The sequence below is a fragment of the Styela clava genome, chromosome 4 (genome assembly GCF_964204865.1).
Source record: "Styela clava chromosome 4, kaStyClav1.hap1.2, whole genome shotgun sequence".
Taxonomy (NCBI): domain Eukaryota; kingdom Metazoa; phylum Chordata; class Ascidiacea; order Stolidobranchia; family Styelidae; genus Styela; species Styela clava.
In genome coordinates, this window is record NC_135253.1 from 24,489,503 (window position 1) to 24,514,518 (window position 25,016).

General features: G+C 38.6%; 1 protein-coding gene across 3 annotated transcripts; it reads left to right on the top strand.

Annotated features, from left to right (window-relative positions):
* LOC120325630 (uncharacterized) lies at positions 1–24,674 on the top strand. 3 transcript variants are annotated; one of them, XM_039391696.2, is made up of 16 exons: positions 1–138; positions 561–683; positions 1,313–1,416; positions 3,137–3,211; positions 4,608–5,269; positions 8,922–9,031; positions 9,464–10,077; positions 12,596–12,655; positions 13,611–13,699; positions 14,314–14,754; positions 15,929–16,037; positions 16,595–16,761; positions 17,114–17,972; positions 18,670–18,941; positions 19,840–20,172; positions 21,107–24,674. In XM_039391696.2, exons 2-16 carry the CDS (start codon positions 628–630, stop codon positions 21,578–21,580), a joined length of 4,425 nt encoding a protein of 1,474 aa, XP_039247630.2. In that variant the 5' UTR covers positions 1–138; positions 561–627; the 3' UTR covers positions 21,581–24,674. The 3 variants fall into 3 exon arrangements, with proteins under 3 accessions (XP_039247630.2, XP_039247632.2, XP_039247631.2); XM_039391698.2 differs by having other exon boundaries at positions 19,840–20,124; XM_039391697.2 differs by having other exon boundaries at positions 17,153–17,972.
* Positions 24,675–25,016: the final 342 nt, after the last annotated feature.

Below are 25,016 nucleotides of genomic sequence, written 5' to 3' on the forward strand. Positions count from 1 at the left end.
GTCAGAATCAATTCCTCTATGATGTATATTCATCCATAACTTATAATTTGATTCATTTACTGTGCATTTTTACAGGTGCTATTCTTTGTAAATAATATAATGAAATAAAGTTACTGTAAATCATCTTTGCTCACTCAGGTAAGCGTTTTTCATTCATTTCTAATGTAAACAGTATTGTGGAATTTTATTTGGAATGTTGAAGGATTTTTGATACTCCTGTAGTATGTGCAACAAGATGGCGGACACCGGAATGTAGTATGTGTATCAGGTTAGGGTTAGACCATAATTTCAGGTACAAAAACTACGTCACTTGACTAGTCCCTGAACTCGTAATAGAACTAGAACTAAAATAAGGAAAATTGGAATAAAATTATGGCCTAACCCTCCCCTGTGGCATAGCCAGGGGGGTGGTTTTGCGGGTCGAGCATTCCATATTGGTGACTACTTACCCGTTGCCTTAGAATATTTATGTAACACCTAGGAAGTAACTGTGATATGTATAGTAACTGAAGAAAACCAGTGGCCTTCTTTTTATTAAGATTCATTTTCTCTTCATTTAGTCGCAAAACTTCATGTTTATCTGCAATCATTGACAGCGGTGTTGCTATCGGCGACACCGTGCTCGAGATGCGTGACATGCTACCACGGAAACAAACGTCAAGTGTTACTGAAATAAAGAAAGGGTAAGTATTGCAATGTCTGTCGTATCTGGAAAAATTTGCACTGAAACCTAAATTCTAGATTTACAAAAATTTTGACTCAGACTCGGGCTCAGGACTCCAGATTGAGAGAGATTTTATTTTAAACCACAGTTTCGAAATCTAAAAAAAAAAAAAATTTGATGACAAACCTTTTAATATCATTTTAAAAAAAAATGGATTTATTGATATTATATTATGGATACTCCTGGAGTATGTGAACTGGTGATGGTGGACACCTGGATGTAGTATGTGTACCAGGTTATGGTTAGGCCATAATTTCAGGTACAAATACTACGGGAGTCACTTGGCTAGTTTCCGAACTCGTAATAGAACTAAAATGAGGAAAATTTGATTAAAATTATGGCCTAACCCTAACCTGGTACACATACTACGTTCCGGTGTCTGCCATCTTGGTTCACATACTTTGGGAGTACCATATCATATTAACGGAAAGTTTGATTTTTTGTACACAAATGATCATAACATGGTTTAATGTCAATGGTGAATATGGCGAGTTGTGCATTAATTTCAACAACTTAATTTCAACACAGTTCAGGTGACTGCTGAATTGTGTAAACATTTCTAATAATATTATACTGTAACTCTTTCAGATTAAAAGATTCTGTTTATGGGAATGGTGCTACCTCTGCATCACCGAACATACTCTCTCCTGCTACTAGTGGAGGATCACCAGTTCAAGATGGTACGAAAGAAGGTAAGTGTTTTTATGTGACGCTCATTCATGCTTTTCACTCTGAACAAGGCCTGTCGCTCCAGTAGTGTGTACACCTATATGGAGGTAACTAATTTTGTTCGTCTACTTTACATCAAATTGTGTAAAGCAGCGGTTCCCAAACTATGGGTCGCGACCCACTGGTGGGTCGCAAAAGGAATCTTGGTGGGTCGTGAAAAGATGTAAAAGCTTCGATTAAAAGCCAATTTCGAAATAAACTGCAACTTTCGAATTCTTCATGTCTAAAACTATCTGAAATTGAAATAAATGTCAAGTCTATTTTGGAAAGTAGCAAGAAACAAGCTCATCCTCTCACTAGCTTAACTGAAAATTTAGTTTGAGAAAATAAATTTGTTTCCTCCGTCAATGTTTTATTGATTTATCGAAGTTAAATGGGTCACCATGAGCTGTGGTAATAAATAGTCGGTCCCAACTTTAAAAAGTTTGTAAACCACTGGTGTAAAGGGACTGAAACCTATGAGCAGGGGGATATTCACCTAGATAGCCCTACCACAGAACAGACATTCACCTGACCTGTAATAGTACTAAAATAAGAGAAATTGGATAAAATTATGACCTAACCTTAACCTGGTACACACACTACGAGAGTTCCAAGGCCTTATACAAGCATTCGCTGATACCTTGTGACATGCAAGAAGCTACTTTTATCTGGAAGGATCAGAATCTTTCCAGTTTGACCTTGTTTACTCAATTTATTACTCCCTGGGTTAGGAGGGCTTGGAACTTGAACCAGAGCAGTGGTTCTCAAACTTTTTGAAAAATTATGCATAACGGTCCCTTTTCAATTTTTCTGATGACCTGCGGTCCATTAAAGAAAATCAGAGCAAATGCTGCCTCACATTCGTAAGTTGTTGCAAATGGAATGAGCATTTTAGTGCCATCTTAGCGACATCGGGATAGTACGGTGTCACTGTGGTTTTTCTTTTCCTCCAGAACTATCACAGCAAAACCAAATCTCACATATGAATCGTTATATCTAAATTTATTTTTATTGCGGGTGGGTATTTTTAAATAACCCTGACAAAATTAACAATCAGATTCACACGCCTTCCATAACCATTACGTTCTGATTTACGTACTTACCACGTTAACCTATGTTAGTTACATAATAATGTCTGTGATAGAGCGTGTCGTGCTTTGGAGAAACACTGTGAAAGCATGACATCAAAATTTTACTTCAAATCAAAGTGCTTCTGTACTGAGGTTAAAGTTGTCTCGCGGTCCCCCTAAAATCGCTTCACGGGCCCCTAAGGGAACGCGAACCCCAGTTTGAGAACCAATGAACCAGAGTATTACGAGTGTATTGCAACTCAGTCGAACAACTTCTTATATATATTGGGGGCTATTATGTTTAGTCTTTGGAGCTGGGACTTGTTACCCTATTTATTATACACAGTAACCAAAAAAACACAACCCATGAATTTTTCAGTTACTTCTACGAGAATGAATAAAATTCATTTAACACTTGAATTTCTGTTTGTGTACGATTGCACCTAAAAGTTTCAGTGAAGAGGGACACTTTACACAAAAGTTATGTTCTCTATGGAATATGTTCCAAATGGTCGGAGTCACCCTGTGACATGGGTTGACAACCTTAGGGGTCAAACCCTAACCTTTATGCTATTTAATATTGCATATTATAACTTATTCAAAAAGCATTTTGTTTGTTCAATTTTCACAGGTTTAAATATGAAGTCCAGATCAGATTCACCCCGGATATCATTGAAGAATAATAATGAAGATAAAAACATGATAAGTAAGTTTGCTATAATTATTTGTCTCGCAAACTCCAATATTTAAAACATATTTTCATTCTTTCTTCGCAAAATAGATTTATAGTTTAGTGATTTTGGTCCCTAGCTTGGTCATGTTAGGGATTGAAGGGGTAGATTGGGATTCCAAATTTTGGTTGGGGTAGATATTTTGCCATTAGCAATATAACGGCACTGGTATATACTTTTCTGTCTGGTTATTCAAATACAATTCAATTACATTTAAGTTAGGACATAAAGTTGTGTTTCACAACTTGAAATTAAAGGGGGGGTTTTTGAAATTTCAGTTTTTTTCAAATCTAGTTATGTATCTGACGGTCTTATGTATTTTCACGATATATCAGCCACTTTCTGTATATTCGAACACAATTAGGTATTGACACTATTATTATCAATAAAGCCTTCGTTAATAAACTCTATGATGATTAAACACAGACCTGTACCTATTGACTGTGCGGATTTGTATTATTCTGAGAGTTTAATAAATTTAATGTACTGAGGGGACAGTGGAAGGATAAATAAGATTTATGACTCCTTGTACTATTGGACGTCTAACCAGGCAGTCTAATAGTCTAATTTTCTGGTGTTAATAATTTGAACTGTTATGAATTGTTTATGTGTATTGAAGCAGAGCACCCATTTTGCACTCATATGTTATCATAGAACAGGGGTGTGCAACAGGCGGCCGCGGGCCACAACCCGGCCCGCCAAGACAATAAGTGTGGCCCTTGTCAACACTCAGATATTTTCCCACTAAGAATCAAATTCTAACCTGAAAGTTTATGTTTAAAAAAGCGCACACAGGGGTTAAAATCCATAAATTTAAGTCTTTCGTCTTTTTGCCTTTATTACTGTAAGACTCAGCTATATAGCCTTTTTGTGGTGAGAAATGTTTAATTCATTTTGTACCCGAAAGATATTGAATTTGTTGAATGGCCCGGCTAGATGTCAGAAGTTGGTTATAGGGCCCGCCGACAAGAAATGTTGCACAACCCTGTCATAGAAGTTTAAAAATCTTATATAATTTAATATTTGTGTCGGTGCAAAGTGAACTGTTTATTCTAATAAAACTCAGCCTGACTATGTCTGTGGCGCTCCAGAAGTGTGTGTAACAATATGGAGGTAACTATTTTTGTTCGCCTACTTTTTTATCAAATAGTGTAAACGAACTGAAACCTATGGGAAGGGGGGAATATTCACTTGGCTAACACAGACGATCCACGAACTCGTAATAAAACTAAAATAAGCAAAATGAGAATAAAATTATGGCCTAGCCCTAACCTGGTGGTACACACACTACGGGAGTATCATGTCAGTAGCAGCCATGACATGTTAAACAATATTTACAAGTGACATTCATTATTCATTTTATTTTTCCAGCATCTTCAAACTGCATTGGTTCAATGATGCCTAAACCTCTGACACCGTCAGTGCCGTCTCACGTAATATCACCGATCTCCTCTCCAGGAATTCTACCCCCTGTCAATCGCAAAAAATCCTCCCCAAAAAATAAACGCTGTAACCCTGACACGAAGCAAAAAAATCAACAAATCTTTGAGTTCGAAGGTCAAAACTCGACGGAAAACTTTTGCACTAATAACAACAATTCAAAACAATCAGAAAAAAACAATTTTGCAGTTCGGCGACCGAAAATTGAAGAAATACGTCAAAATCGACGCACCCCTTCCACAAACTCAGTTTCTGACGAACTTAGTTCAAGTGGTTTAACGCCAACAACAGACGAACATACAAACAATGAGACGCCAGAACAAAATCTCGATTTGTTTGACGACGACATGATCGAGGCGATGAAAATTATCGACAAAGACTCGTTTCCAGACGCCGGGGATGATTTACCCGATCTAGTGACATCAGAATCATTAGATTGTCAGTCAGTGTTTCCAAACACAACTGAATCATTCCTATTTGGGAACACTCGTTCATCTCCGTCACTGGATGGTGTCATAGGAAATTTACGAACCTCCCCCCCAACATCTAAACAATCCACTGTAATACCTGAACCGATGTCAGCTGTCTCACTGGTAAGTATTTTATACCTTTTTAAGTTTTTTTTCAATTCGAGGTTTTGTCAAATTAGGATAGGATACGATATCCATCAGGGAAGAGAGGAAAGCTGATAACTGATACGACAGCTTAAATAAAAAATAGGATAGCCGCTGTTCAGTTACAGATTACTTTATCATCAAGTCCATGTCTCAAAAACAAGTATTTTTCTGTTTTGTCAGTGTGGTCATAATTTTGAGAGATTTTCCTTAACGACTTTCCTCTTCCCGGGAGAAATATGAAAATCATGTGCAAAATTATATCGAAGTAAGGTCCATGACCAGATGTGCATGTACATATCAATAAGCTATTTATAAGCCACTAGCAACCAACCGCTCACAGATATCTAGATATGTTGGGATTATTTTGATTAGAAATCCACGCTTAAATATAATAAGGGCATGAACCTGTATTCGAGGGTTCCCAAATGTAAAATCGTTTGTTCATTCCCGGTTGTGTAATTATTACTATGAAAAAGCGTGGAAGCAACCATTTGCATTGTTGTGTGCTTAGCGTTATTATTAGGTGTCATTGCAAGCAGGGCCTTTTACACTGTATGTGCATATTCAATCACTCAATCATTATATTTCGGTTCTCTGACATGAAACAACACAAAATGTAATACAGAAAAATACCTGGAAGGCGAGCATAACTTGAAATAAAGTTTAAAAACGTACAAGTAAGCGTACCCCCTCCAAAATACGAGCGCACAAAAGATTGAACACAATTTATAATCAGAAAACACAAAGTAAGCAAATAAAAGGACAGGAAAAATGTAAGACTTGTAAGTTACTTGTATACATACATATTGAGTATACATACGCATGGGTAAACTATGCAAAAAGACTATAAAATTAAGCAAGCAGTGCAGTGTCCATTTCGACAAACATTCATTGGCAAAACTATATCACTTGGCTGTTTTACTTAGAATAAGCGGTGTGGCAACATCTACTCTATTTCATCATTATGTTGACCCCTGTTTGCCCTCTAACACATTGCAGTTACAAATACCGCAGCTCATGTGCCGGATACTAATGTAATTAATTACTTAACCCTTTCATACAGTAACACAGTTTGGATTTTAATATCCAAATTGATTGGTAGTACATGGAACACTTTTTTTTTCCGCATGGAGTGTATTTAAATATTCTATATTGGTGTGACTTGCACCTAAATTATGACATAGGTATGTCTGATTTATCGGGCAGTTGGGATTTTGCTGTTGAAAACTCAGAACGCCAGTTTTCGGTCTATGGGGGCCGGGAGGAGGGCCCCCAGCCCCCCAAAAATAGTTGTACAGTTTTAGGAACACTTTATTTTTCCACATTGGATGGTTTGAATTTGGCTTGTACTGCATCTATCTTTCATCTGAAACAGCGATTTGTGTATATGTTGGCCTGGTGGATTAAATCTCCAGACTTTACTATGATGGCAGATTACGCTTCCCAGGCTTAAATTTCATTCCCCATCACCCAGGGTTCAATAAATTGGGTAGACATTCCGAACCGGAAAGCTATCGTTCATTCCAATAATTGTACACATAATTGATGTTAGATATCAGTAGCTGATTGTTCAGGACCTTGTTTGAATTGTGTGTATAAGTAGTATATAAAACAATGTCATTCAAATTTGTATTCATACAGTGTAGAATCCAAGTCATTGGCCAGGCAATGCTGATACCGAACTATTATGGTCCTCCGAAAAAAAGGCCCTCACATATCAGTGGCAGCTTTTGAATTCTTGTCCCGAAAAATGGTCTTGATCTCGAATAAACACATAACGTCATCCTTAAACTACATTGAATTCATGCCATTTACAATCCTATACATTGGGAAAGTAAAGCTGAATCTGAAAGATACAGATCCTCCCAAAAATTGTAACACTTTACATATCGTTAGTGGGTACTTTTAATAAACCCTTGTCCTGAGAGAAAGGCATGTTTAACCGCCGTATAAAAGAAACTAAATTGACTTCATACCATGTACAATCTTTCGCTCAATGTAGCGCAAGCGTTCCAAGATTTCAGCAGACAATTCCCTGCGGAGTTTGGCGGTAAAGATAGCCAAACATGCGATGCAACACAACGATGAGCTAAGCGACTGTTTATAGACTGATTTGACACTTTTCACCAAGACAAGCTTTGTTGGGTTTCAACTCTAAGTATTGAAGTGGCATTGCAGTTACACTGTTCAACTTTGTTTGAAAGCCAATACTTTATTCCTAATCACTAGAGGTCACCAATTCTTTTTGTTTGTTGCTTCCGATTTCCTCAAAGCAATCTTTTATATAGAATAATTAACAGTATAGCACTGGTTCCCATCTTCTAAGCATTGAAATGGCACTAGGATTGCTCTGGAATTGCGCAATAGGGCTTGCCAATAATTCAAAATTCATTTGAACATGTTCATATCGATTCGAAGGTATTGAAGTAGCAAAGTTATAACTGTCAAACTGTTTAACATGGCGGGGTTAACACCTGGAGTTCCCTTCTCTTTACCCCCAGGCATAGGCATCGTGTTGGTCTGTGCAACGTTTTGCTCGCTCCCTCACTCTCAACAAGGCTTTCAACTAGAGGTTCCCAAACTTGTACATCAGGGGCCGGCAACCTATGGCCCGCGGAATAACATAATCCGGTCCACGATGCTTCCCTGAATTATAGTGACAAAACAGCTGTTTTGGCGATTATATTTTTTATGTTACACAATATATTGCGAGACACGTGTAGACTAAATTATATTATAATCTAACAAGTATAAAATTCACAATTACCCGTTTAATGAGCCTATAATTTAATTATAATTAGACAAATGGCAACAAAACGCAGAAAAGTTGATGCTAAGTGCAAAGGGTTCAATAGCGCCAGAAATGAAATGAGGAAATTATTCTATATTCTATTCGAGAGATGTATCACTGCTTCATTTTCAATGTAAAAAGTATCACCCGTTCAGTTTTCAACTTTCTAAAAATATGTGCGGCCCGCCAATGACTTGCAATTTGCAAACATTATTTTTTCCCGCGAGCGACAAAAGGTTGCCGACCCCTTATGTACATGTACCATCTGGGGTTCATTTAGACGTTTCGAGGGGTACATTAGATTAAGTATGAAAATATTCTTTTCATAACTGGTAATCTGACCTATCATATTTTTTTTTAACCTGATGTAAATAATTTGAAGAAGTCACATTTTTACCCCAGTAGAAGCTTCTCTAACTACAGCTACAGTAACTGCCAAGTTGGCTTTTGCAGTTCACATGACATATTTTGTCCAATCACACCACGCGGTGCAGTTTTGGGGGAACCCCATCGAATCTTAAATTGTCCAAAGAGTACCGATGACCTGAAAGTTTGTGAAACTCTACTCTAAATAAACAGTTGTTTTCTGTCTGTCTGAGCAACGATTTCATAATTTGTGCATAATATATTACAGTAATACTAAATGAGTAAAGAATATTAGTAATACGAGACAAAAATACAAAGTAAAACTCCCAAAAAACAGAAAAATTAGTCCCTGAATGTAAAGTAAATTGAAGTAAAATTTTGTTCTAAAAAGATTAAAATTTCTACCTTTTACCAGAGTTCATTAAAGCAGTAATTCAATCAGAATTAACGAAGTATTGCTCTTTTTTTCAGGCATCTTCTTCCTCCCCTCCAACATTTTCAACAGACACTAAATTTTCACCCCCAGAATCGAGGGGAAAGTCCCATTTACAAGATATATTGGGAGTAACTGATACAATACGGTAAGTGATATTACGTCAATATTATTTAAAGCAATTTGTGCTGGACTTGGATACTAGTATTCATCATGTCTTACATGTTATTTTTTACATATAAATTCGCTCAAAGAAAATCTGCAAGTCTATAAATAAAAATCTAGTAGTGTTGGAGTTAGTTGTAACAAAACTTAAAGCATTTGAAGCCAAAATTGGCAGATTAACATCCAGTAAGATGAAAATTCTACAAAGTAGTGGCCACTGGGGGGAGCTGACTCTGATGACTGTATGGTTGTATCGCTCCCCCCAGTTTATACTGAATAGAATAACCTTGTGTATGTTGTTGTATATTTTTGATAATATTGCAATTCTCATTTTTCTGATGACAAATATTAAATCTCTCTCTCTCACTCAAAATTTAGCCAGCATTTTAACTAATGTCAAAATTTTATATTTCAGGTTGAAAAACATGTCACGTCCGATTGATTCAGTTCCTTACAAATCACCGACAACAACTACCTCATACAGTGCGGGGGTGAAACCCCCTAACGTTACCGCTCCATGCACTATGGCCCCACCTGGGCCGAGCAGGCTGCAATCGAATTTACATTTCAACAAGCCAGCCAGACCTCAGTACAATATGTATAACGAAGGACCAGTTTATCGCTCGAACTCTGGTTTTGCAATGGACATGGGGGCTAATGGACCTTGGAATAGGGGATCCCCCAGACATATACCCCCCAATTTATTAAAACAACCCCCGTTTTCGACGCCGTCCTCAATGAGTCAGGCAGGTATGAACCCCATGTCCCAGCTACAAAGTACTGTTGATTCAATTCCTGCGGCCCCAATCGGGACTGAAATGGGCCCCCCACTTCGGTCGCCTCTGGGTTTTGAAACTCCCTCCCCGGGGAGTGGAAAAATGCGGCCCCCGCCATCCCCTTCAGTAACAAACGATAAGAGATGTGTCAGTGCGGATTCAATATCTCCAAACACCACAAATTCTAGCAAAAAGATCGGGAATAAAAGAGAAAGAACAAAGTCAGCAGATTCGAGGGATGAGGATAAGAAAGGTCAGTATATTTCAATGTTTTTTTTCAAATAGAAATAAAAAAATATAATTACTAACAAAAAGGTACTGCTGTAGTATGTGTACCAGCTTAGGGTTAGGCCACAATTTTATTCCGATTTCCTTTATTTTAGTTCTATTACGAGTTCGGGGATAGGTTTCAGTCCCTTTACACAACTTGATGGAAAATGGCGAACAAAATTAGTTACCTCCATACTTGGTACACATACTTCTGGAGCTCCAGAAAAAAAAAATATTTCAATTGTCAGACGTGTGGTGCTAGTCTGTTTCTGTAGTTATTCCAACATTTCATTGTGAGATTCTCACTTCTGAGTGAGTGCTTAAGTAGGAATTTTTGAACAAAGTTTAGTAGCCTTTTGTATTTCATTGTTGCATCACATGTGACCTCAGAAAAATGATTCTCATCAAATTGTGAGCTCGTGCGCTTGGCTTTGCTTTGATCTCAGTTTTCTGCTTAATTGGTTGCCTGTAACGTTTCTCAAAAATGAGTGCTCACATAATGCACATCTCTAGTTTTAGTGGTAGCTCTTGGCATGTGGTTGTCAGTGGTAACAATGCCTCAGAGGATCTTTTTTAGCCTTCTGAATGGGTGGGTGTGACATTACTTTAAGAATATTCTCACTGAAAAATTTCTCCTACCCATCTTGGTGACTTTGCTCTGAGCAAAAGTTTTTTATTTGATAATTTCATTGGCAGAAGACGAAATGTGCGTTTCATTAGCTCTTAGCATTCAATTGGTCAAAATTACAATTGAAATTGAACTTGATTGGGTATTCCGCATTCAAAATTTTTTTTTTTAGAATGTTTAGAACTGAATTAACTAGTTTTGGGCAACTACAAATATAACACATTAAACATACTGAATATTCGACATTCCATATTTATTAAAAATATTTGTATTCGGAATAGAAGTTGTTGTTTTGGGAATTAAAAAAACATTTAAGTAAGAATTAAATATTTTCTAATATAGACTGACGAGCATGATGTAAGTGTTCACAGTGTTACAAAAGCAAGAATGGAAAACAATAAACCTCGTGCCAAAACTTCATTTAATTGCAATCTCAACAAATTTCTTGAGCCTTTTTTAACTAAAACTTCAAAATTTGGTTTTAGTTTAGTTGCATCAGGCAGGCCAAATTAAATTACCCAACTTGTCGGATATTGCCCACGGGCCATAGTTTGCTCATGTTAGACTTGGAGTCTTAGACAATATTTCATATTTGAAAATATTATTCCAGAAGTAGAATTTCGTTTGCCGTGACAAACTAAAAATTAGATAATATTTTGACCCAGTATTGATACAATGAGACCAACACCACGCTAGTCACACCCAGGCCAACAAATAATGAGTCTCCTTTCTATTTGATTAACAAATTTAGTATTTATTATAGAGTTATCCACGGCCGAATGTAGGGTTTTGATAGTATGAGCCTTTTATTGAGTGGCCATACATGATTAGGGGTAAATGAGCTGTAATCTTAAATAAATAGTATTTATGCAATTGTTAAAGAAATTATTTGAATCATTTTTTAATGATTAACTTAGTAAGGATTCCAATCCAGTGTTCCCTTTTTGTTTGTTTTTGAAGCAGTGTTCCCATTTTATGACAAGATAATTGCTTTAAAGTGGTTTCCAGCCTTTATCGTATATTTGCCTGTTCAACTGAATAAAATTGTTACGAACGCTAGACAATGTGTGTTTTCGTAAGCCTTTAGGGTCCAAAAAGCGTTTCAAGCTACAAAAAATTGCTATGTGTAATACAGAAATATGCTTTTATTTTTTTTCCATTACGAAGGGGGGGGGGACCGGTCGACCCCCAAAATCACCCCGTGGCTAGGACCCTGTTCAATCTTTAAACGATTCTTAGTTAATGTTACACACAACTCACAGTCTGAGTATTCACACTGTGTGAACAGTTTATAATGTGTTGATAAATATGTATCACCAATGATTACCAGTAAAAATACACTATTTCTTCGCTGCAACCAACAAAACGATTTCCTGGTTGGGTAATGATGTGCTAAAATCTAACTGCAACTATGACACAAACACTGGGATAGGAGAGCATTTATCTCGATTATGACTTATCGTTCACTTATCAGAAGGCTTAACTATACGTCAAAACCAAGGTCACCAGTTCATATGGGATATGTGAATAGTGAACCAGTTATTTTTATGTCACATGCATGGACTTGATTGGAGAGGGAGACGTAACCGACATGCAGTTACATTAACTAATCTGATGGCAAGTCCCGAAATTTCCTCACACGTAGCTATTGCTAAAACCCAACACCCGGATGTAATAGCAAAGAGGAAATGCAGACTCATGCAGAAACATAACATGGCCCGGTAGTCAGTTTTCATATCATTAGCCATCTTATCTCCTTCCCTCTCTCACAAAGGAACTCCACTGGTGCTTAGAGAACTACTATCTATTCAAAACTACTCAAACAAATTCCTAGTAGCATTCAACTTAAATATAAAATTCTATTCTATTTCAGATAATGCATCGGGTCCGAGGCCGAAGAGGAAGAAAAGTAAATCAAAGGATGACAACACAGGTATGCTGCACTTTATCTACCTGGCACTTATTTGCGCTTTTTGCTCTGAACAAAGAAAGCCCTGTAATCAGCCTTTGACACTTTAGTGTTTGCCCATGACTTTGGTCAGACATGACTTCTGAGTGAGTGCCCGTAACTTTGCTCAGAGATGAGTCTGCTTTAATTCTGAGTGAGTGACCCATAACTTTTCCACTACTGAGTATTTGTTACTTCTGAGCATGGCTTTGCTCGTGGATGAATATTTTTTTTTCTGAGTGAGTGCCCATAGCTTTGCTAAGAGATGAGCTGTCATTACTTCTATCGAGTCTTTTGACTGAGAGCCAGTCAGTGACTTGCTAAGGGACGAGTGTAGTTCAAGTCTGGATAATTGCTTGTATTGCATCACCATCATCAAGTAGTTTCAGTAGCTCATGGCACTTCTATGGTTGGCTGTAACTTGACTTAGAGTTAAGTTTTCTTCCTGTCTCATTGTGTGTGCAGGTGATTCTATTTTAAAAATTCCCCATAAAATATTTTTGTTTCCTCCATATTTTACATAATCTATTTCACCCCTGACCCAATATCGCCCCCTAGGGATTATATTGCAGAGTCACTTTTTCCACCAGATGGCAGTGGTATTCCATGCTTTATCTGGTTTCTGAGAAGCAAAATTACTTTTTGATGGTGGTCTACTATTTTTTTTAAGAACTGTAATCTTTATGGTTTGTTTCCAGTTCTGATTAAGGTGGTGGGTGATATTGGCTTGACAGCCCCACTAGTGGTTCATATTGTGCTAGGCAATGCAGATTGACAGAATAGTTGAAACATTTAATATGATAAGAAAAACAGCCGTTATGTAGTAGATTCCACATAATTGATGTCACTGGGAAAAAACGTTTGGCCTAAAAAATTGCTCACGATTAGCACAAGAACATTTTACGTCAAAAAAATTCTAAATTTAAAATTCGTTTTCCAGCCAAGAAGGAAGGTAGAACTCCTGGTAGGTCCAGCTCTAAAGAAGATAAAATGAACAGCTCAGTGTTAAGTGTGTTGCTCAATGTTCAGGTGCGTTTGAATCATTATCTTGTATTTAACTTTTGATTTGTACAGTAGAACAGGGCTCCTAGATTGGGGGACGCGTCCCTGCAAGGGGGTGCGCAACGAATATAAGGGGTCGCAAAGAGTACACCAATTTCACATAAAGTACTACAGGGTGTCCATAAAGTCCCTTCACAATTTCAATTTGGGGTGCTCCTGAAGTATGTGCACCAAGATGTCGCATAACCTGAACCCTAACCTGGTACACATACTATGTTTCGATTGTGCGCCATCTTGGTGCACATACTTCAGGAGGTCCCAATTTTGTTATGAAGTCAGTTCTCAATATATCTTAACCCGGTTTGTGTTTTTAATCAGTAATTGTATGAGTATTTTTACTTCATTTAATACATCTGTGAGGACCAAAACAATATATGGTATCGATAAATTGTCTTTCCGTTGTCAAATTTTGTTAATACCGTTATTGCTTCTTTGGTCAGTTACAAAATTAGCCAAGTCGTATTGAGAAGAAGTAAACGAATAGTTTGCGAAGCCCCTAGGCTACTGAAACAGAGACCTGGGGCTCTACATGGATCAATTTGTCCTAATTAACATATTTAATTAACGTTTAATCATTTCAGACAAACAATCCATATCTCTACATATTCAACACTGACGTGGCGAACAACGCGGCCAACACTGTACAGAGCAACAAGGTCCCTGATATTATATTATTCCATCAATCCTTTCTCGGGAACTGTAAACTGAAACCTTCGCAACGAACTTTGAACTCTGCACCTTTTGAACAACCTTTGAACTCTGACCCCATCAATAATATAACAATGCCTCGAACAAATCGATCTCCAACAGATATTTCGGCAGAAAAAAATGACGCATTGCCTTTAAAAAGTCCGAAAATTGAGACGACGCAAAGTTTCCCCGAGAATGTTCAAGCGATCAATCTGCAAGATACTAAGACGATATTGCCGATCCCAACTTCCGAAATTGCCGATCAAATTTTATCGAACATCGAGACGTCTTTACCTCAGCCAATCACTTCGTCAACTTTTAATGGAGACCAGGTAACTGTTTTAACTAATAAGTAAACATTGGAGGATAGGATTTACATTATTTATCCCGGGGGTGAGGAAAGACGATAAGATGGCTTTATCACATGGTGAGGTGAACCAATGCCTCTTGTTGTCCGGCCAATGACAGGTATAGGGTTGGTTAGTCAGGTATTTATTTCAGATGCATGACCTTGATGGTGGAGGAAGCTGTAACTGACCAGCGGTTACGTGAACCACTTTACGGCTGTGAGATGTCCAGCAAACCTCTAGCATAAAATTTTCACACATAGATCCAAACCTTCGAACCCATGCAGGCGGAGCATTATGCTAAGCGATGAGGGCAATCTCTTCATTGCTCTATGGCAGGGATGGCGACCCGCGTGTCACCAAGTGACCCACCGTGTTTTATTCGTGACCCGCCAAAGTACGAATAAAAAATACTAACATATCAGTGATGAAAATTGATAAAACCGGCCTTAAATTAATCTGGCAATAACAAAACACCAACAGAAGATTTTTTTCAGAAGTTTCTTATGGATACAAAAATTGATCAAATATCTGTGACCCACTCTCTTCTGTTCCGCGATAAAAATATAATTTTTGAGTTGACCCATTCATTAAAAAAGGTTCGCCATCCCTGCTCTATGGCAATGCTCGAAATGAATAAATTATAAATCAGTCAATTTAATTAGGTCATTACAAATTTGCTTGTGACTCCGAGAGAACCATTCTGTGGCTTCATATGGGGATGAGGGAACAGATATAGATACCATTGCTTAGTGCAGGATTTCCCAAACAGGTTCGCAGATCCCTGATGGTCTCTGATGACTGCACCGGGGGTACGCAACGGTAGGAAAAAAGTCTGATCGATCTTCAATGATCAATCTCAAGTTATTGCATCATTTTGGTTGATCGTTGCAGACGAATACCGGTATAGATTGTTGGTAGAAAAGCTTATTAAAATTTTTTTTTTGCAAATACCTTACCTGTATGTTTGAGGCAGCATTTCCAGCTGTTACCAATGTGATGACAAAATTCAGGTCGAAACTTGAGGGTTCGCAACCCGAAAAATTTGGGAAACCCTGGCCTAGTGAATATGAACGGTTGACCTAACTGTATTTATCAAGTATTTATTGTTCTTTGATATGATAATCAAATCCCAACCAATAATGTTTAATTTATATAGGAACTGACAGAACCGCAGCGACGGGACCGGGAAAACAAGCTAGGAAAGATTCGAGAGATGGAAAAACTGTTGCTCACAACATCACAGGAAGATAATATGGCGAACAATGGTAGGTTGGAAGTATGATTACGATAAGTCACGGTTTGTAGACCTGAATTTCTCGGTTATGCAGTATGCCAGGCATAAATGGGTACTCCCGTAGTATGTGTACCAGGTTAAGGTCCAAGTACAAATTCTCTACATTTCTGTTGGGCATTAGCTTCTAAAACATCAATGGTTCTTGGAAATTACTATTGCCATTGTTTTGAGCAAACATATATAAATCTTGTCTTGAACATACAGGCTGGGCCAAACAAATATTACCATTTTTTACATTCTGACAATTGAGAAATTGTAACATTTTCTTGACTCATCCTGTAAAAGCTTTATGTCAGTACTTCAGTAATTATTAATTCAACGGAAAATTAAAAATTATTCTTCCACCGAATAATATTCAATTCTCACCTCAAAAAGCTCCCCTGACAACATCACAGGAAGATATGGCGATTGGCGAGTAATGGTAGGTTAGGAGTAGGCTTACCATACAGTGCCAATTTTAGCAAGTTGTCCCAAATAATATTCAATTTTTTCCTCAAAACTTGAAAAATGATAATTTTTGCGTTCCAGTTCCGAGAGGACCAGGATGGCCACCTAATCAACAACCGCAGTTGAACTACGGCCCAATGGTTCCCATGGAGAAGGGTGTTCGTCCAGGCATGAAGCCCATGCCGCCTGAGATGATGCCAGGTCAACCAATGACACAAGAGAATGCGGAATGGTTCCAACTTTTACAGGTTTGTGTGTTAGAATTTGAAGAATCATTTCATCTGAAAAATTTTGAGAAATTGAAGTTTTATGACCTTGGTCTCACAGCCGAAAGGGTTTTTGTTCAATTTCAAAACAAACTTCAAAACCTGGTTTTATTCTGATTCTACATTTATGGGCAATTTATTACACCCTGGCCCCTGGGTGATTTGTTAGTGGACGTGAAATTTGAGCTCAAGATATGTAACTTGCGATATCAACATAGTTATGTGGGGTGCTATTGCAAGACATGAGGGTCAACTACCTCCTGACTCAATCCAATTCATTGGGCTCCCTCTGGTGGGTGCGATAGACCGTAACAAAAACTGCAACTTCATTTAGAACCCAGTTTTACGACACAAATATCACCAATCTTCACAGGAGCATAACGCCGATAAGAGGAGGAGGCAAGATCCAGGGGAACTCCCTTCACGACCCCCTCCCCCGTATGGAATGAACGGGCCACCACATCGATGGGTCGGACCAGAGAACTACCCCATGGACCCAAGAATGCAAATGGAACCAGTTAATCCACGTTTTCAGCGAATGGGACCAGGTCATCGGCCAATGACAAGACTACCGCAAGATCCACGGTACATGGGACACAGAATGGGTGTTCCCCGAGGGGCATACCCTCCAGGACAAAATCCCCGTATGCAAATGTACGAACCCTATATGGGACAACCGGGAATGAGACCCGCTTTAGTATCGAGACTGCCCCCTCCTGGAATGCGGCAACCCGGTGGGGGTGAAAATTACCCTTTTTCAGAACAATTAATGAAACAAGCCAGCTTTTATAATAATGTTCCGTTTGAATCTGACCCAGGGATGGGGGGTCCCGACTGGGCAGGTTCAGAGGGTGGCACAACTCGTTTATCCCACATGCCAGGTTCAGCGTCCCCTGTTATGGCCCCACAGGGGATGATAGGGCCCCCAATGGACATGGAACCACGGTTAACACCAGGAGTCCCCACACCTCGTGGGTATGACCCCATGGGTCCTTACCCCCCATCGGAAATGCAACAAAGGTATGACATGATGCCTTGCCCAATGGGAAGCCCCACTGGACCCATGGACCCTCGAATGCGGGGGCCAGCTGGTGTGGGTTCCATGATGGATGCAATTGCGAGACGTGGAGGTCAACGACCTCCTGACCTTAACTTGAACTCTCAGATACCACCAAGGTCACCGATGTATCAAGGTCAGTAATTTGAATATCATTTTTGTTTAAGTTTGTCACAGGTCCTTCCTTGTTTATTTGTTGTCCGAATTCTTCTGTCAGAAATTTAAATAACTAATGGCGGTTTTATGGAGTTCCTCCCAATAGTGTGATAACTATTATTAATCTCAATTTGACTTAGTCACATATTGTTTTGTCTGAAGAAGTTAGACATGACATGGGCAAAGCCAAATCTGGCCCAGTGCGTGATTCAATCTGGCTCATTTTGTTGACGTTCCTTCCAGTAACGCTCTCCCAGCGTAGATTACGTATTCTTGTCATGTAATTTAGTCTATTGTTTACAAATGGTTTTTAATAATCTATTGCTATATCTTTTTTTGAACCCTAATTCGTGAAGATTGATAGCTAAATTATTATGTCACACTTACATGGCCTGCCAGTGAGCTAGTCTAGGTGGGCAATATTTTTGGCCTCTCTTTCCAAAAACCATGCCCACCCCTGAGTTAGACCATAATCTGAATTTTACAAATATACTTGCTATTTCATGGGAATCAATTATGCTATTCTTATTTATCTTTTTAATGTGATCTCGTTCAAGCATCCTTGTGGCAACTGACACATACAGATTCAAAGTAGAAAATAAATAAAGACAGTTCGATGTTTAATATTTTAGTCCCCCCCCCCTCTTTCGTTGTGCTCAATTTTTTTCTACCACCAGGTCAAGGACCCCTTCAGTCACCGAGTGTCAATGCTATGAATCCTGCTATGGGACCCCGTTACTCTAACCCAGGAGACATGGGGCATCACCCCCTACCCTCACCCATGCACCCTCGGTCCCCAGCAATGGGGATGGGAGGACTACGTGTGGGGTCTACGCCAGTTGGTGTAGACACTCAGCAGGTCATGATGGGGCCCGGGGGACCTCACTCTGCGGGGCCAATGAGTAACCCACCGTCCACTGATTGGGCAGGACCGAATTCGAACATGGGGGTGAGTACTTTTTATTCTGTGCTCTGGAAGTATTCGTACCAAGATGGCGCACAACCGGATCGACCGCAACATGGTACGCATATTATGTTCAGGTTGTGCGTCATCTTGGTACGAATACTTCGGAAGCACCTTTTATTCTTTGTGTTCACATAGTAGGTTGAAACCCCATGCCATGGGTGGAGCCAGGAATTTCCAGAGAGGTGTCTGTAAATTTCTGATTGCCAAACTTGTCCATAACAGCTAGCAGGTCCAGGAAATTGCCATATATGATACAGAAAATACGTTTTTTTCCATTTCAAAATGGGGGTCCTGACCTGCACCCCAATTCCCCCCCAACCTTTTCCAGCCCCCCTTTCCCCCCCTGGCTACACCCATGCCCACTACTTCAGCCTGGCTTTGAGCGCACTTGTATGAAAACTATATATAGCTCTTTCGCATCAATGCTGCTTGCAACTCTTGCATCATCCCACTTTTATGTCGGAGCTTTTCAAATTTCAAGTTTGCGACCCTTTTCAATATATTAAGTTTTCCAATCTCCCCATTCACGTTTAAAATGCTAAACAGTTCAATGCGAGCGCACAGGTCATACCATTAAAGTCTGCCCAAAGTCTCATCAAAGTTGTGCGAGATCGCTGCTTCTCTGATCCTTTGTGTTCTCTCAAAATCATGAGATTTATGTTTTTGCACTAGTTCCAATATTTGTGTTTCGAATCAAATGTCTAAGAGTACAATAGATATACCAGTAGTACTTAGTGTGAAATTGGTGTACTATCTGCAACCCATCTGGGGTCACGACCCCCAGTTTGGGAAGCTCTCTCCTATGTCAAAACAAGGAAGATTCTATATAAATGCAGTAGCCAAGCCTGTTTTGATATAATTTTTTTTTTTTTTTTCTCAGGGACCTCCGACACCTAACTCTGGTATGATGCATCACGGTATGATGACATCACAGCCTTGCATTATGACATCACAACCTGGGATGATGTCATCACAAACAGGCATGATGATGCAACAACAACAGCAACAACCAGTCATGATGTCATCACCGGTTATGATGTCACAATCAGGAATGATGACATCACAAGGGATGATGACATCACAAGGAATGATGACATCACAAAGAATACCAAATCCCCAATTGTCAAAACTTGGACAAAGCACCATATCTATCATGGAAAATCAAGTAAATTCTTTTAAAATGCCTGAGAAGACCCCGCTGTACCAAGACGCTGTAAGTTTTTATATTCGTTCGCAGTGGCGTATCTAGGGTGTGGCAGCCATGGCTCGTGCCGTTTGAACAGGGGCGCAAAATTGGCGGAAAGGTTATTGTAAAACATTTATATAAAGTAATTTCAAACTGAAAATACCTGAAACTCGTATTTTTACTCAAATAATAAGGCTCAGGTATATAATTCCAATACCAGTCGTTATAAATTTTCAACTAAATATTAAAGTAGTTTTAAACTTTGCTATGGGCGCCATTTTACGTAGATACGGCGCTGTTCATTTGACAGCGATGGTCCAGTGCAGGGTTCTGAAAACTCGGCTCTTGGTGCAATTGTTTTCTTAGATCCTTAAGCAAAGGTTATCACTTGATAGATTTTGCGAGGGTCATCACAAATACTTCAAAACCTGATTTTTACAATATAGGTATCCGCCAGTTAACCTATAATTGTAGTTTTCATTATTATGCCTTAGACCTCTCTTTCGATGTGCACATTTTTTTGAAATCTCGAATTACCCTGTTCGTTGTAGCAAGAAAATGTATGCGGTGCATCGCTACTAAGGAACATATAATGGTGCATTACTATTTATCACATAAAGCAAACTCTCTTTCGAAAATCTTTCTGTTAGTGAAATGAACCACCAATTTCTGAGATTTAACTCTAAATCTTAGTGATATGAATGTCACCATACCTCCAATGTAGCGTATACCTACTGAACATGTCAATATCTCATAACTTAGCAAAACACTTACTCCACTGGCCTGATATAACACCATTGACTGTTTTTATTCAAAACTTTGCACAAATTATCCTAAGTCCATAGCGCCAAAAAGGTTTGGAACCACAGCCGCCATAATGATTAATTCATTAAACTCAATTATCTTGGCCTTGCAGATTCTGGGTTACAAGCTCAATGTAAATATTATTTTATTTTTCCAGGTTAAAGACACAGCGAGTCCCCCTCCACTGACTCACTCCCACGAGCCCCCACCTTTATCCCATAACCCCATGCCCGGTGGGGGTGGGATGAGAATGCCTGGACACCCACCCAACTACGATACAAGACTGGGGCATCCCCGAATGGGAGGACCTGTAATGAACGAAAATTATCCTCCCCAGGGGTATCCTGGGCCAGGAGGGCACCCATCACCCATGGGACATATGATGATGCCCCACATGGGACCAGAATCTCTTCCCCCATCTGAATTTCAACACCAATCACGTACAAGCTTTCCAGAAGTGTTGCGGACTATGTTACCGAGTGATAAACCTTCACAAACGATTTCATATTTACCCCCCGAATCAAACGATCAATTTTCAGCCCCCAATCCAGGGGGTTGGGCCCCAGATGGGATCAGGCCAATGCCAGGCCAAATGTACCCATCTGGCCCTGGCAACAGGCCTTTAATATAAAACCTTCCATCTAAAGGGTAAAGGTCGGGTCAGGTGTACTTGGCTTCCCCAATATACAGTCTCTTTCCTACTAAAGTGCAAGGGTCGTGTCAAGTGTACTTGATGTCCTCAACATACAGTCTATAAAGTGCAAAGTTTAAAGTTTGAGTCAAATGTTCCTGACATCCACTATATAGTTTTCTTCCTCTTAAAGTGCAAAGGTCAAATTCCCAGGAAAGCAGGCTGAAATTATCCATGGCAGGGTGTGATCCATAGTTGAGCTATATATATATATTAGGTCATGGGTATCCAAATTTCTCTCGTCCAAAATACGTGGATTTACCAACCAGAACCAGAATATGGAAAGAAATTTTTAACTCCTGCACAAGGAATTTTGAAAACTTCTTCGTTTAAAATCATGATTTGATGAAATTTTTTTTATTAAATCATATTTCTGTTATAATTATGGCTCAGATAAGCACATAAATCCTATAGTATTTTATAAATGGCTGATTAGTCCTTGTTAAATGAAATTACATATATATATTGGATCACAACTTGGCGAATGAAATATGAATTGTGTGAATTTCTCAATGAAATGTTAATGTGTGCACCTCTGTAATGGCACTTCCGTTTTATAAAGAGATGAATTTTTAGTCAACATTTGCCTAAAATTTACCAGATGGGACTTATCTTCTTGAACTTCTTAAATAAAGTATTTTGCCAACCAGGATTTGGCAAGTACCTTGTCATCTTAATTATATATAGTCTCAGTAGCATCTGGCATTTCTGAGTGAGTGCCTGTAACTTTGTTCAGAGATAACTCTCCCTCACTTCTGAGTGAGTGCATGTAACTTTGATCGGAGACGAGTCTTCTTTACTTCTGAGTCAATGCATGTTACTTCGCCCAGAGATGAGCCTCCTTTACATCAGTGTGTGATCGTGCTTTGAACAAATTCATTTAAAATATTGTGCACTCGCAATCAAAGAAAACTCATCTTTGAGAAAAGTTATGGACAACCATGACTTATGAAATGCCAATAGCTACTGAAACAATATAGAATCATGGTGTGCAGTGTGCGCCAGTTAATGCAGATTGGCACTAGACTTCAGCAGTCCAAGACTTCCCGCCTAAAGTTGCAAAGAACATGAGTCACTGAAAGTCAATGAATTTTTTTATCAATAGTAAAATAATATTTAAAAAGGAACATTCAACAGCTTTTATACTTATTCATTGCTTGACAAATCCAACTTATTCAATACCCAACACCTGTTCATTAGTTGATCAATATGCACTGACTGCAGGGATACTGTAGCAAGAATCGAAATGGGTGTATTGACTTGTTCAAAAATCTGGCATCACACTTTCACGAATATTATTCTTATTCTAGTCAAAGTCAGATTTTCTCATGCAGTTTACAATACTGGTAGAAAAAAATTAAATCTGGTTCAATGTTCTGGTGTAGCGTTGTGCAACACATTTTGTCGGCGGGCCTTATTACCAACTTCAGACATCCGGCTGAGCCACTCAAAAAATTTAGTTTTCCCCTGTACACAATGATTTAAAAAAGTCCCACAATCCAAAATTTTATTTGAAATATCGAGTTCCTGCATTGTTTGTTAACGTCAGCTTCAACAGAAGTTGTGGCATAAATTTTATGCTTGATAGGGGGAAATCTGACTGTTGACAAGGGCCACACTAATTGGCTTGGCGGGTTGTGGCCTCGGACGCCTGCTTCACACCCCTGGCCTAGTGGTTACATCAAATCCCCCGTCACCTTACCCTGGGTGTCCCAACCACTAGAAAATTTCTGTTTTCCATAAATATAAATCTTCTCACACACCATTGACAGCTTTTTTGGGTCCTTATTTAAAGCCAAGCTATAAAATTGCTCTCTTCAGTAAGAATTAAATTTATGAAATTATGTGATGCGACCTTTCCAACTTATAACTTTATACAGATAACGACAGCAACATTTTTGTACGTTTTTGACTCGTTGTTTGCTTCTCAGCGGAACTCTGATACTGACATATATTTATTTATGCTTTTCTATTTTTATCAAAAGTTTATTATAGTGTCTTGCATGGACAGCTTCGAATTTATTAATTTGAGCGGGTGCCCCCTCATCCAGGGGTTTTTCAAATAGAAATAAGCAGAGAATCACTATATCTCGAATATTTTAAATCTATAGCATTACATGGAGTCATTGAGCTAATCGGCTAGATAAAAAAGATTGGCCACCACCTTTCGTTTTAAAATGAATTAAATTGATTTTGTTAAATTTGTGCTTTACTAAAGATCTTCTATTTTTCATGAATTTGATATCTATAGATTGGTTAATTGCCTGAAGTATTGTTGGTCACAAAAATTTAATGAAAAATTAAAGACTACCTAACCCAGGCTGTTTTGAATTAAACTGAAAGCTGTTTTCTTAACATCTCTACCTAGAACTCACATCTTTTAATAAACATTGAATTCCCGTGACGGCTAATCACCTTGTCTGGTACCGAATGGTTGAATAAAAAACAATGATGCCACCTTACGTATGGTGTCATACTAAATTGTTTCTTTGTTATCGATTTTTCCAGAAAATTTCATTTTATAATAATTTAAAAGGTTGCAAAGATAGCCACAGTTGGCCATTATATTAAGCTATATTATCTGAAAAATCTATAACTTGATGACCGTTTTTCCTGAGTCTTGTTTTGAGTCAAATAAATTAATAAATGTAAAAAGCAAATCTCAATTGCGTAATCTCTATTAGGATTGGCAATTCTTTCCACTGATCTCTGGACAATGCATCCAGAAGATTGAGTCGTCTTAACGGCTTTCCTTTCCCAGATATGAATGAAAAATCACCCAGTTGTTCTGTATTACATCTCCTGACCTTATGAACTTTAATATTTCTGAACTTATTTATATCCTATTCTAGCTTGATCATGCATGATATTATGATACTTTTTGTCCTTTACCAAATTGTGTGTTCCGACTGCACAGTTTTTCCTACTTTTTTGAATATTTAATATTTTTTTCCTATTTTTTTTGAGGATTTTAAGCACAAATCATTATCTCTCTCTCTCGTCAAGGTTGAATAAAACGTTGCAGAAAACAAAATTGTCTGTAATTAAGGTTTTTTAATCAAAAGGGGGACAGGAAGGCCGATAAGACGGTTTACTTTGATCAAGTTTTTTCAAATGGGACCAGATAACGCAACGTCACAATCCCCATGTGGGTAGTAACCCAGTGCCCCATTAGATACACAAATATCTCAGGATCAAAGCTGATGCCATAATACCAGTGACGTAACTAGGGTACGTAAGCCATGGGCGCCGTTTGGATTGGGGGGCGATATGGGTGAAGAGTTTCAATCGTAAAATGTTTCAATAAAATAATCGAAACTCTTATCATTACGTAGCCACTACATGATACCCGTTTCTAGTCGATAGGGGGCCCAAT

Excerpts from the sequence above, each read along its gene's own strand:
- LOC120325630 (XM_039391696.2), top strand. The coding sequence starts at position 628 with ATGCGTGACATGCTACCACGGAAACAAACGTCAAGTGTTACTGAAATA. Across the intron at positions 1,417-3,136 it reads TCAAGATGGTACGAAAGAAG|GTTTAAATATGAAGTCCAGA; the intron begins GTAAGTGTTTTT and ends CAATTTTCACAG. Across the intron at positions 5,270-8,921 it reads CGATGTCAGCTGTCTCACTG|GCATCTTCTTCCTCCCCTCC; the intron begins GTAAGTATTTTA and ends TCTTTTTTTCAG.